Genomic DNA, 13,315 nt, shown 5'->3' on the forward strand with positions numbered 1-13,315 from the left:
TATTATTTCTCGTCTCTCTTGTTTGTAGTTATAATTTTGTTTGAAAGAATACATTGGCAAAACAATGTTCAATAACATTTATTCAAATGGTTAATGCATTTGGGGCGTAGCAATTCTCTGGTGTTCTTCCACTGTACTGGTATGCTGTTGGTGAGAACCCAGCCGTCCTGAAAGCCAAGGTGTTTCCCAAGAGCATAAACACCATTCCAGCGGCAGCAATCAACAGGTATGTGTTGATACTGTGGTGTCATTTCACTGTGTATTAACTTAGATAATGTATCCATAATTGTTTTCTCATTGCTCTTGTGAGATATACAAACAACAACAGTAATAATGCTTATGTTTGGTATTGTTAAATTTGTGTTTCACATGACAATCTGTTAGTTATACAGCAGTGACAGTGATTGCATTAACTGTCAATGATAGCATTTTGAGAAACACCATCTGATAAAACATCTTAAAGGACATCAATTAATCATTCATGTGAATTTGCCAAACAGGCAATCTGCAAGCTTTCTTCACCAAACGCTATGGGGTAGATATTTCTTGTTCTACTTTTTATACCTTAATTGTATTTTGTGTACTCGGTGCATATACAAAAACATACAGAAAAGATTATGCATATTATTTACTATAATTCTTTTTTGACCATTTACCTCTGGTGTACTGACATCCAACTAGATCCTTCAATGAGTGGTGAAATTAGCTGACTTATTGCAGGATATAAATTGAAAAAACTTGAACGAACCCTTAGAGGTTTGATTAAGTAATTGTTTGTATTGAACGTTTTGAAAGACGTTATTCCTTTATTTTGACAGTCACAATATTCTGGTTGTCAGCAAATGCATGTACAATGGTGCCTAATGATACTTGTATCAATTTCCAGATCTTTAAAGCATGACTTGCTCACCTGTGAGGACCAGAAAGAAGGTACATTTGCCAACATTCCCTAAATGTTAATATAAGAAAATGTATTCAAATGTATTCATTTTTTATCCAAAGCGACGTATAGGGGGAAATTTTAACCCGCTACCTCTTGATCTGCTGTAAAACACTCAACCAATGAAACAATGTTTAAGGCCTACCAACAACTCCCTAACAACCATTGTAGGAATTATTATTATTAGTATTTCATCATTATAATATTCTATACTGTTTGTCTCAAGAACTTGACGAAGCACAGTTTATGACATGCGAAAGGATGCAAATCTATAGTCCTTAGTATCACATAATACACACTGGTATTGTGAATACCACGTGATTGTGATAAAAAGAAATAGATATTGGTTATCAAACATGACCGTATTTGTCTTAGTTAATGTGGTGGGTGCCATAAGTATTTTAGGTCAGAAATCAATTATCATATTTGCTGCTGTCTTTTCAGTGTCAACACTATTAAGTACAAGACCAGTTTCCTACATGACTGAGCAGACCACTCAAAATGTTCCATAAAATCTCCACAAACGTACCTGTGGATATTTTTTTACATTTTGAGTAGTAGCTCAGTTATAATAGGAAACTGGTCAAGGTGTACAACTAATCCTGAACAACAGAGGGTTGAGGTCTTCTCCATGTCTGCCACAGTTAGCCTACATGAAAGTATTTCATGAATGGTGCTAATGAAGTGAAGAGACCAAGAGTCTTTACAATGAGCTCACCTGCTGGCTTCTCAAGGTAATGGAACTGTATACAACATGGCTGAATAGCATCTCTGCACAGGATGCCTTACTTGTGTCCCTTCCATCCACTTACACAAGGAAGAGATGTGTGTAATACGAAGGTTCTCACAGTTGATCAATCACCAGCAAAAGTAGGGCAGTGGGATCTAAGACCCAAAATGAAATGGAATCAAACAAATATTTGCCCAGAACATACGTTTTGCAAAAACATGTTTTGGAAACATACTACAACAGATTTCATTACCTTTCTTATCATAGGATATATTTTGTACTTCAAAATATATGTTGGGATTGACATATACATGGACAATGTTGGGATACACTAAAATCGGATTTACAAGACTGACACTGAAGCTCTGAACTTTTTAGGTCATTGATGTTGCAAGCTAAACAACAGAATATCCAAGTCAAACAAACTTAAATCAGTTCTGTCGAACACCATCAACAAGAACCAGTCAGAAACAGCTACGGTCACATGGACATTCAGCCTTCCCCATCCAAAGCCCCCACTCGTCCGCACTCCCAGGCGCCACCGTGCCGCCACCTCCAAATTACTGGCTGCCGCCTTCTGGGTTGTGTGCGGTCTCTAAGCAGTCTCCTGTGCCTGTCCTACCCCCGGGTGGTTCCCCGGACCTGCTCCGGCCCCCGGGCTGCCCCCCGGACCTGCTCCGGCCCCCGGGCTGCCCCCCGGACCTGCTCCAACCCTGGACCTGCCCAGACCCTCTGCCTTGCCTCCGCCTCCGGGCCGCCCCCCTTGAAGAGGACAGGTGCCTTCTTTTGAAAAATAAAATGTAATTTGTCAAAGCATTGTGTGACATTATGGAGAAAGCATGCTTATATTGTTTCATTTGGGGGTCTTTCTGCATTTTCTGAATATGAGATGACTTCTGATTCTCACTCTTTGACTCAAAATATGAAAGAAAAGCTGGCCATTGGTGGAGCAGATGGTCCAAACCTTTACCTAAAGAAAGCCAGCGTGTAGGACAATGCTTTTGTACTCTCTGCTGGGTAACATTGCAGAACTCTTGAAACTGTTTTAGGTCTTCTCTTCGTTTGGAACTTTTCTCAAAATAGCAGTAGATGTCAATGAGCAGTTCTTCAGGTGACATTGAGAGCTCCTTAGCATCAGTTTTGGCACAAATGTTGACCAGGTGACTTGGACAGCCAACACTGTAAATATGAGGGGTACTTTCACTCTTGACAATACAGAGTTGTTTTTGCCAATCATCACATTGCAGTTGTCACTGCTAAATCCTACACAATTAGACCATTCAAGGCCTTTGTCATGTTTTGGAAACATACTACAACACATTTCATTACCTTTCTTATCATAGGAGATATTTCGTACATCAAAATATGTTAGGATTGACTTATACAATGACTTAGACAATTTGGGATGCCCTAAAATCGGACTAGGATGTACGACTAAGACTGAGACAGCTCATGACTGGATGGGCCGGAAGTTCAAATGTTGCAGACCGTAGGCCTATCTCAGTTCTTCGAGCCTCAACTAAGCACTTTCCATAGAACAGCTTGGATGTTTGGTCTACTTAATAAGGTCTATGCCCCATCCCCCACATCACCCACTGGTGCATGAGACGGTGGATTAATGTATCTGGGGAAGGACGTCTCCAGCCGGTCCACAGTGGGGAGTCCGATAAATTTACTCCAGAAAATAAACACAATCTGTTTAAATTTGACAATATTATTGGTCAAAGGGGCACATGGGAGCCAGCCATTTAGGAGACTGTGCTTGTACAAGGTACCCCACAGCAGTGTCAGCATACCTGCCAGACTAACATGATAACAGTATTGTTTTTGTTTACTTTCTACGCTACAGATGTTGTGAAGTGCCTTTCACAGATAGAAGACATGGTTTCAAAGCATCGGGGCGAGCTTATTCCACTTACTAAACCTGCTGGTTATTCCTTGAGAATCGGAAGTCTACAGGACACTGTCCATGCTGAAAGTGAAGATCAGTTACAGGTTTGGGAAGACTGCTATCTTGCGGATGGAATGAAAATGGTCGTCCTTGGCGTGTTGGATGACTGTTCAGCAGCAGATGGGCAGCTGGTCTTACTATTATGTCAGGATGGCAACGTTTACGCATACGAATTTGAGGTTCTGCACCTGGTTGCCAGAAGCTTGAAGGACCTGTTTGACTCAGGGGCTGAGTTTCCAGGACAAAAGTCTTTCAGATTTGGGGAGTGTTTTAATGATGTGGTAAGAAATACTGATGTGCTTGGCTGAAATGTGGTATGTGGACATAGAGGATGATAGGACACATTAACTAAATTCTGATGAAAATAAGTAGGAAATGTATAGGCTATAACGAATTATAGAATCAATGATTTGTCTCGTAGGCATACGAAAAGTGAGTTAAATTATCAGTCAAAGGAACCCATGTCCAAGTTTGATATGATTTAATAGCTGTGTTGATTAATATGCTAGGATGGAGGTTGTGAAGTAGCTTTTATATTTTGATTTCATAGACTGACGAAGAATGGGACGAGGTGATGCAGTGTGATGAAATCATGAAAATCAAGGAGGAACATGACAAGTTTCAACAATTGTTGATGGAACAGATGCGGGAGAATCTTGATGCCATAGAAAAAAGGAAGAAATCAGAGGTAAGAATTATTGGGTATTTAAAATAATCTGTGTATTTGTACTGTCTGAAAAAGAAAATAGGCCTATAGAAGTAAGCGATTTTTTGGTGGTACGATTCATGTCTCTCTGTGTATTGGGAGTCAGGTGGCTGAGCGGTTAGGGAATCGGGCAGAAAGTTGCTGGTTCGATTCCCTGGCCGTGGAAAATGACGTTGTGTCCTTGGGCAAGGCATTTCACCCTACTTGCCTCGGGGAGAATGTCCCTGTACTTACTGTAAGTCGCTCTGGATAAGAGCGTCTGCTAAATGACTAAATGTAAATGTATTGTGCTTTTTTCACACAGTGTCAGTCAGTAAAGAGAAAATCCTCCTCGAGAAGAGAAGAGAAAAAGCATGATGATGCAGATCAACTTACAAGAAAAAGTCAGAGGTGTGGCGGAAATACGAAACAAAACAACAAACAAAACCGCAGACCCATGGTTGGAGTGAATACTCGATGTCTGCAGGGGTGTCCATTATAGGGTGATAACGGACACCTACTATGTAATTGCAGCAAAACTGTATTTTCACGGTTCTAAATGATTCCGCTGGCTACATGAGCCTGTACAAAGTGTCTGAAATAAGTAACCATAACAACAGGGACGGAGTCAAAGCCTCCATTTACAATTTTGAAAGACTTTAACAAGCTAACTTGTATTTACAACAATGAGTGACTTACGTGTTACGTCGTTGTTAGAATAAGCTTCAAAGGGGGTTATTTATTAACCTTTGTGTTATCTTCGGGTCATTCTGACCCATAAGTCATTGTGACCCACCGTCGTATTGCGACAACTTTACCGCATACAAAAACAAAGTGAAGCATTTTCTTTTAACCGTGGGCTGTCTCAGACCCCCCACATTGCATTTTTTTAGCAATCACGCTAATGTGTTCTTCATGCCAATCCAACACACCTAACCCCTCTGTGATCAACCCTAGCCTCACACTGACACACCCTTCCCAAGTTCCTATAGCCAAACTATGATCTCATGTAGTTGATTTCCATTTCAATTTTAGAGCTTTCTCAGAAGAGACCTTTCCTTAAACTATGGCAACATGTCGACACGTTCTAGTCATTATCAGCCACCTGTCTACTGCCACAGGACTAGCAAATGATGCAGATGCACACTATGGACATTGAAACAACTTAACATGGTGTGACTTATCTTGCTTAGGTGGAGTTATAAAACCAAACTGACTTCTGTGGTCATGAGTCAGTCTCACGTAAACAATGCAACTAAACAGGTATGGCGGGTAAGTTCAGATCACCATGCCAAGTTTCTGGTTCATACCACGTCAATCCAGGGTAGTATCGCTTTATGTTCAATGAAGGACATGCTTTTTAACCTTTGTCTTTTCTACAGAAGCCATACTTTAGAAATCTCCATCTGAGTTGTTGAGATATCCTTGAAGCCTCTTCGGGTCATTCTGACCCATCAGTCATTGTGACCCACCGTCGTATTGCGACAACTTTACCGCATACAAAAACAAAGTGAAGCATTTTCTTTTAACCGTCGGGCTGTCTCAGACCCCCCACATTGCGAAGGTTAAAAGAAAATCATTTTTATTTGTTTTTGTATTTGGTAAAATTGGGTAAACACAACGATGGTTCGTTATGAACCTTTGGGTCATGTGACCCGAAGGCAGCACAAGGGTTAAATCAACTAAGTTTGGTTAAGTCAACTGTTTGTCCACTTTTGATTAATGGTCGAGTCATTCAGATCACCACATTCATTTAATTGTCATCAATTCATCCAGTCATCAATTGATACTCAACATTTCTACCATGTGTGTACTTTGATGATTGACAATCAAATTAAAATCTAATTGATATAATCAAATCCCTGAAGCGCATTGTCTACAGTAAATTAAAGGCTGCGTTCCAACGCCCTCTAGTGAGTCATCTACTACTACTAAAATGATGTTGCACACGTCATGCATTACATTACATTTACAATTAGTCATGCAAACATGCATGTGATGCATAAACTACTTCAAATTTAATTTATTTAGAGTGTATTACATCTTTGGGTCTTGTGACAGCCATAACAAAGATATGTTATTATAATTTAATATTACATACAGTATAATCATTTTAAATTTTTATATATAAATTATTGTATTTCCTGATTGTATAGTATGGTAAAATGTGTAGTTATAATTCCTCAAATACTTTCAGTAGCAACTGTAACAGTTTTGAGCTCAATTCCCTCACACAGTGTGTTGTAAGGTGCACTGTGTAGAAGCACCTGTTGTACCAGAGCAGCAAGGAAGATTACTCCTGGCCCACCTTGAGTGTGCAATAGCCCCAGAGTCGCTCTGTCATCCAGTCAGATTAGCCACTCACCTACCCAGCCCAGATTATTCTACTTTGACAGGCCTAATCCCCACATGCCAAGCAAGAGGGCCACATCACGTCTCACCACGAAGGCAAGACTTAATCCCAATCTGAGAGACAAAGAGAGACTAGTTAGCACAATCCACTTGGATTATCAATGACAATGACCCTGAGGAGTGTGGTAGACCTCACCCCAAATAGAGGAGATAAAAAAAAGAATTATAGATCCACAAAAATACACTTAAAAAGTAAAATACCAGCGATGTATAGCAATGTTGTCTTTTATTCTGATTTCCAATAAACAGAGAATATATCAGTCCCTTATTTGTACAAAAATACCTGAACAGGATACAATAGAAGATCCATAAGCCATTCAGACATTTACATAATGAAGCAAAGCACAATATGAACACAGGGGTTGGTCTTGCCAAAACGGATAAATGTAGTTTCTACTGTATCACTCCCTGAAATAGGCCATCTTTTCAAACAATGCTTTTGAGTGGCCCAATTCTCACTCGAGAATAATCCGTGCAACTTGAAAGCTTCGCTCGCACCTTACATGCTAATAAAACAGTTGTGAACGAGTTCAAGTTGTGTGTGCAAACCTCAATTCAGGATGTATTCCAGTATGTTTTGATGGATCATCACAGCTGCTGTGATTTAACTAAAGGACGGGCGCCACCCAAGGTTGGTTGGCTTGGTGCGGTGGCCTGTTAGCCAGAATAACGTCAAACACAGAAAATAGGCACCTGTTGCAATATTAGGCTTGTTTATACCAGTATCAGAGTAAATGCAGAAACAACAAACCTCTTTTTGGTGGGCTACAACTGCACTACTGAATCAGAATGCAAAGCTAGCACTGAAAATGCTCGTTGAATCCAACCATCTGAAACACCTACCTCTACTCTTCCTCTGTGGTTCCTAGTCCAGGAGTGCACCGGACTTCAGACCTGTTGTCATAGGAACACTTTGCTTTACATCACACTGCCCAGAACCAGCATACACCTGACAGCTCACCAGGGTCCCAGTGATGAGGTGGTTAACAGGCCTGGTTTGGAAACAGTTACGGGGATTCAGAAGCTAAATCTGGATGGTTTGGGGCCAGAGAGAGAAGGCTCAGGTCACTCCTAAATGAATGAGGGTTTGAGCCAGATGTGGTCAACTGTTAAGGGTTAGATCAAGTCTTGGTCTCCACATTCTGAAAGCCTGTCAGCTTATATATTTGATTCACACTAAGATTTTTGACGCACGCCAAAAGTCCAGTTTTCGATCACTAAAAATCTGCTTAATTTAATACTGTATATATCATGTTATATTCTTTTTCTTTATATAAAAAGGTCATTTTGTGACAAAAAGAAAACATACAACGAAGTCATTGGACACAATCAAATCATGGGAAAAAAAGGACAAAATAAATCACTTCATTTTAAACGGAGTTATGAGTAACACCCCACACATAGTGATCTGTGACCTAAATACAGTGTTAGATCTACAACGTTTCCATAGTTTCACATACTTAAAAATAGATATATACTGGATATCCATACGGTTGGACTTCTGTATAGGATTGCATTATAACACAGTGATTAGGAGAGGAGGATGGGGTGAGAGAGACAGAGAGATAAAGAGGAAAACAAAGAGAAAACAGAGAGCAAGGATAGTGGTTTGAAGTCCTGAGTGACCCTTGTAGAAGCAGACCATGTTGACAACTCAGGCTAACCCAGAAGGGCCTTTCCATCCTGACTGATCTGTCACCACTACCCAGACAGCACACCTGTTATCTCTGGTCTCAATCTGACTCCAACAACTAAAAGCAGAAGTCTAACCTAGCAATACATGGTCTAACATCCCACCAGCACATTCAACACAGAGTAATAATGTAGCTTACAGGCTGGACTCGGGGTTGGGGGGGGGGTGGTGGGGGGAGGGGTTGTTCAAGCTTCATCCAATCCCTGGGGAGTCTGCGATGGCTGACTAAGGCCTGGTTGGTGGAGCACGGAGCAGGTGAGTATAGGGGTGGTCCTGATTGGTCTGCACGCGTATGGCCTGTGGCATGTGCCACAGTGACGTTCCTTAAGGAGAGCTGTGCGGGCAGGTAGCCAACGGCCTGGCGCTAACCCTATTTACCCTCAATCTGGCAGGAGATGGGGAGGGGGGGTGGGGGTAAATCTGGTGAAAGCCTTGAGCAGGTATTATGTCACACGCCTGCCTGGCCACAATGCTCACACGCTAGCAAGAAGACTGGGAGGGCGGAGTGGGGAAGACAGTCGATTCCTCCTTGTGTCCTTCCATCCTTCCCTTGCCTCCTTTCCTATGCTGGACAACTAAATCCTATGCTGGAAAATCGTCCTTCAGGACCACTGAATGCCTATGAAAGTTGTTGGCATTGGGGACTAAAGAGGAAAGGAGAAAGGGGGGCGGCTTAGAGGACTCTGGCGGTGAAGTCCCCTCTCTCCGATTTCTAAAATCTTTAGAAATGTCTGAAATGTGATCTGATCAGAAATGTTTGAACTGTATGTGCATTTTAACATAGCTTTTAACATAGCTTGGGTTTCACACACCACTCAAGGCTCAACTGATCACTTAAGGCGAGGAAGACTCACTGGTCCCTATCTGCTGCACAGTCAACTAAGCCTATATCTTCAAGTCTTTGTTTGATTCAACATAAATACAAATAGAAAGATCGGGGGAGAGCTCGTGCTAGTTTGTTTTGTCTGGCGCCGGGACAGTGGTCAGTATTTACTCAAGGCCCAGTCGTTGCATGCTCAACTCCAACCCTTCACAAAACACCAGTCACATCTCGAAACAACATCATCTACAATGTGCAAGTAGTGAGCTTCAAATTTACTTAAGGAATACTGAAGAACATTCATGAACAGCATAACTGATTGTGATAAACCAGACTTAAGAGTCCAAAATGTCTAGGTAGACAGAAACAATAATGCAGGGCTTTCTCCTCCACTCTCCTCATCTCATCTCCTGGAATGTTCCAGCAGATTCCAGGGGATGCTTAGCTGGCATTTTTTCTTCTCTCTCTACGGATGTTCTGATGAGATCAGGCCGGCCTTTCTGCCAGGAACACAGAATGCCGTAGATGATGTTCCGCAAACGTTTCCAAAAGGGACAGCACGCACAACTGTGACTCATCCTGTCCCATGCCACTGTAATCCAATCAGAACTCAGGGGAATTCTCACGTAGCCTCTCTAAGAGACAGAGGGATGGGGGCCAGAGGGGAGGAAGAACGAGAGAGCGAAAAGAGGATGAGGAGCTTGTCAGCTTCATTCAGCTCAAGGGGAGAGGTGTCGGCTGTCGGCTCGGGAGTGCAAAACTAGTTCTGCATCGAATCAACAGTTATTAAAACAGCATTAAAAGGTCATCAAGTAATCAACTCTGCAAGAGAAGAGGGCCACACCGTTTTCCAAAAAAAAAACATTCCTCTGTCCTCCTAGATTAAACCGGCCAAGAAACAATCATGTTCTTGGCCTCGGTTTCGTTCTTTCACCTCTGTTGTCGGTGGCCCTGTAGTCTCTTGTGAGATGGGGTGGGATAGGAATACGCACTGCTGAGTGACGGACAGGGCCGAACCCCCCTCAGGCAAACGTCAAGCTTTGCTAGGAGATCATGGTCAGCTTATCCAGACTGGACTGCACAGCTTGACAGAGGACGAGCATCGTCAGCAACGGCTGCCACCTCGAAGCCACGTTCATCCCTGATGTTGAACAAGGAAGTCAGGGGGGGCGGGGGGGCATGGTGCCACCCACCGGGGGCGGGGGGGCATGGTGCCACCCACCAGGGGGAGGGGTACGGTAAGGAGTTGGGGGGGGGGGGGTGCACCAGAGCTTATTGGACACAAATGTTGAGTCACAAGACAGGGGTGGGGGTGGGATGGGGGGGTAGGGGGGGTCTGGTGGTCCACTCGACACGCCAGCTGTGTCCAGCTGTGACGGACCGTGTGTCCATCTCTCCGTCGGTCTGTGTGTGGTGGGAAGAAGAGAGGGGTAGGGGGGGGGATGGGGGGGGTTCAGGGGTGAGAGGTCACAAGGCCACGGCGGTGCAGGGGTGTTTGAGCTTGCAGGGCAGCACTCCTCTGTTGAGCTGGTAGAACTCCACCAGGTGGATCAGGTCTGTGAACTTGGTGGCACCGTCGTCAAGGCTGAAGAACATCTGGCCGTCTTCCTCGCACTGCGTGTGGAGGACAGGCAGAGGGAGACAACGGCCGTGAGGACAACGGGAAGGAGGAGAAGAAGAAGTGTGGGACACAACAGAGGAGGAGGACGGGCTGACGTACCGGCAGGATCTGGAAGTGTTTGATCTTTTGGTGATGGCACAGGGTGAGGACGAAGGCCTTGGGGTTACTCTGACTGTCCCGCAACAGGAACAGCCTGGCAGACGGACGAACAGGAGCCATGTTTAATAGGACGTTCGAGAACATTAACTGAATGGATGGCTGCATGGAGGCTAGGATGGATGGGTGGAATGGATGGGTGGAATGGACAGATGAAGAAAAGGATGGATGGATATATGGATGCATGGATGAATGGATGAAGGCAAGGATGGGTGGATATATGGCTGGGTGGATGGATGGACAGTTGAAGGCCAGGATGGATGGCTATATGGACGGATGATTATATGGGCGAGTGGATGAAGGCAAACATGGGAAGGTTCCTACCCATCAACTTGGCCTTGCTGCATGATCATCTTGTGAGACTCCTCCCTCATGATGCGCCCATGGAACCATAGCTGTGTTCTGTGGATCACTGAGAGACACAACCATGTTGAAACATAGTTTTGTGAAACTAAACATGGCTACTATGTTCATTTCCAAAACCGAAACATGTCTGGAGCATCAGGACCAGAGAGGGCCCTACAGCACGACTAGTGTCCAGAACATGGGTGTACCTGTGCTGAGAGTGGAGGGGTGCAGAGGGCTAGGGCTTCCCAGGACATTCATACGTTGACTTCGCTTCTGAAGGGTGGATAAGAAACGATATTAGAAGTGAAACGAGCAAATACACTCCTGATGCTGATGCAGAGGGGTGAGCTGAGAACTGCTTCTAGAACTTCGGTTCTACCACGATCCACCTGTCTCTCAGTCCTCACCACTCCTTTATCTCCTTCTCTGTCTCTCCTTCTCTTTCCTCCCTCTCCTCCGTCCCTCTCAAGCATTTGTTATAACATGTCATGCCGTTTTCTCTCTCCCCCTCTTCCTCCCCCTCTCTCCCCTTCCTCCAACCCCCCCCCCCCCTTCCTCCAACCCCCCCCCGTCCTCCTCCTCACCCTCCAGGTTTGCCCCTCCTCCATGGCGGCGCTCTGGGCCTCCACTGGGTTGTCGATGACGCGGCCCGTCCGGCCGGAGAAGTCCATGGCCACCAGGGAGTTCTCCGACACGCTCCTCTGAGGAAACAACAACAACCCCAGTCACGATCACCCACGAGCACTCAGAAAAGCCTGTCAAAGACCCACACAAACAACGTGTGTGTTGTGTTGCATAACAATGAATCATTCTGTAAATGCTTTCTACTCAGTGACCCTAAAGGTGCTAAGTTAGGATGTTCTTTTGGCTGTAGAACAATGATTGTTTTAATCCAGTGGCCTCACAGTCTCAACCTGAATTTGTACAGTCCAAAGTGTCAAATATGTCTTAAACATGACTAAATCCCCCTTTCACTGGAGTTGAAACTCCAAAAGGATTAAATGATCATTTCAGCAGCATATTACAAATCCTTCTTAAGCTAAATTGCTGCATAAAGCTTGAGTGTGATAGAATTGAGGTATTTAGCGCATGAGGTCGAAGAGGGTTGGTGATCTAAGTCTACGGTCAATAAACACATGGACTACAACTTTCACTGTAAACACACGCAATTACCCCTGTATTCACATGGACTACAATTCCCAGGTGTGTCACTATGACATGGAAGGGGAGGACAGATCCTTACCACAGGAGCAGAGAAATGTGACAGTGGAGCTTTTCTCTGCTGGGGCCCCTTGTAGTTCTGATACAGTAAGATGCCATACTGGAAAGACAGAACACACACACATCCACATGAAGCCTTTTGTAGTGTACAAAGAAACTGGAATAGTTACCAGTCAGCTGTAACAGCTGAATGAGGATTGTAAGAGCATGTTCACTGAGGTAGTGTGCGTCTATGCTTTAATAAAAGGGTGTACTGTACCTTTAGCAGTCTGAACGCTGTCATCCAGCAGGTTCTACTCTGTTCATCTTCCGCGCACATCATCTTCAGCTCCTTACAATCACTCCTCACCTTGCTAGGCTGTCGATCAAGCAAACCAACTAACATAAACACTTGGGAAATGACTCCAATCGAGGTTTGGAGCTTCAAGTAACCTTCTGCCCCACACAAAAATCTATTCAGTCGCTACAATCCCCCCACACTCGACCTTTCCCCTCACTAACCCTCCAACTCAATCCTGCCCAGTCACCCCTGCTGACCACCCCTGACATGGCCAGTGTGTGCAAGTGTGTGTGTGTGTAAGCGTGTGCGTGTACCTACCCATGAGTGTGCCTTTGTATACACGTGTGTGTGTACGTGAGTGTGTATACGTGCTTGTGTGTGTGTATGTATGTGTGGGGCCAGATTCCCTGTCCCTATCCTGGCTTATCCCACTGGGCTTATCCCGGATAACCAGGTGA

The 13,315-nt window shown here is 44.1% G+C and overlaps 2 protein-coding genes across 7 annotated transcripts in view; one reads left to right on the forward strand and one right to left on the reverse strand.

The window, feature by feature from the left end:
- Nucleotides 1-224: 224 nt before the first annotated feature.
- Nucleotides 225-8,003, forward strand: LOC134040763 (uncharacterized). The gene is made up of 5 exons (XM_062486841.1): nt 225-535; nt 887-2,446; nt 3,520-3,902; nt 4,172-4,309; nt 4,632-8,003. The coding sequence occupies exons 2-5, from the start codon at nt 2,155-2,157 to the stop codon at nt 4,806-4,808; spliced, it is 990 nt and encodes a 329-aa protein (XP_062342825.1). The 5' UTR covers nt 225-535; nt 887-2,154; the 3' UTR covers nt 4,809-8,003.
- The window catches only part of LOC134040762 (growth factor receptor-bound protein 10-like), a 30,530-nt gene continuing 24,142 nt past the window's right edge, over nt 6,928-13,315 (reverse strand). For all 6 annotated transcript variants that reach the window (XM_062486838.1, XM_062486840.1, XM_062486839.1 and 3 more), the window contains 7 exons: nt 12,837-12,935; nt 12,600-12,677; nt 11,941-12,057; nt 11,563-11,629; nt 11,333-11,420; nt 10,952-11,045; nt 6,928-10,845 (listed from right to left, as the gene is read on the reverse strand). In XM_062486838.1, coding sequence (XP_062342822.1) covers nt 10,699-10,845; nt 10,952-11,045; nt 11,333-11,420; nt 11,563-11,629; nt 11,941-12,057; nt 12,600-12,677; nt 12,837-12,935 — 690 coding nt within the window. In that variant the 3' untranslated portion in view covers nt 6,928-10,698. The remainder of the gene's footprint in view (nt 10,846-10,951; nt 11,046-11,332; nt 11,421-11,562; nt 11,630-11,940; nt 12,058-12,599; nt 12,678-12,836; nt 12,936-13,315) is intronic.

This window comes from Osmerus eperlanus, chromosome 20, assembly GCF_963692335.1.
Source record: "Osmerus eperlanus chromosome 20, fOsmEpe2.1, whole genome shotgun sequence".
In the NCBI taxonomy this organism is placed as follows: Eukaryota; Metazoa; Chordata; class Actinopteri; order Osmeriformes; family Osmeridae; genus Osmerus; species Osmerus eperlanus.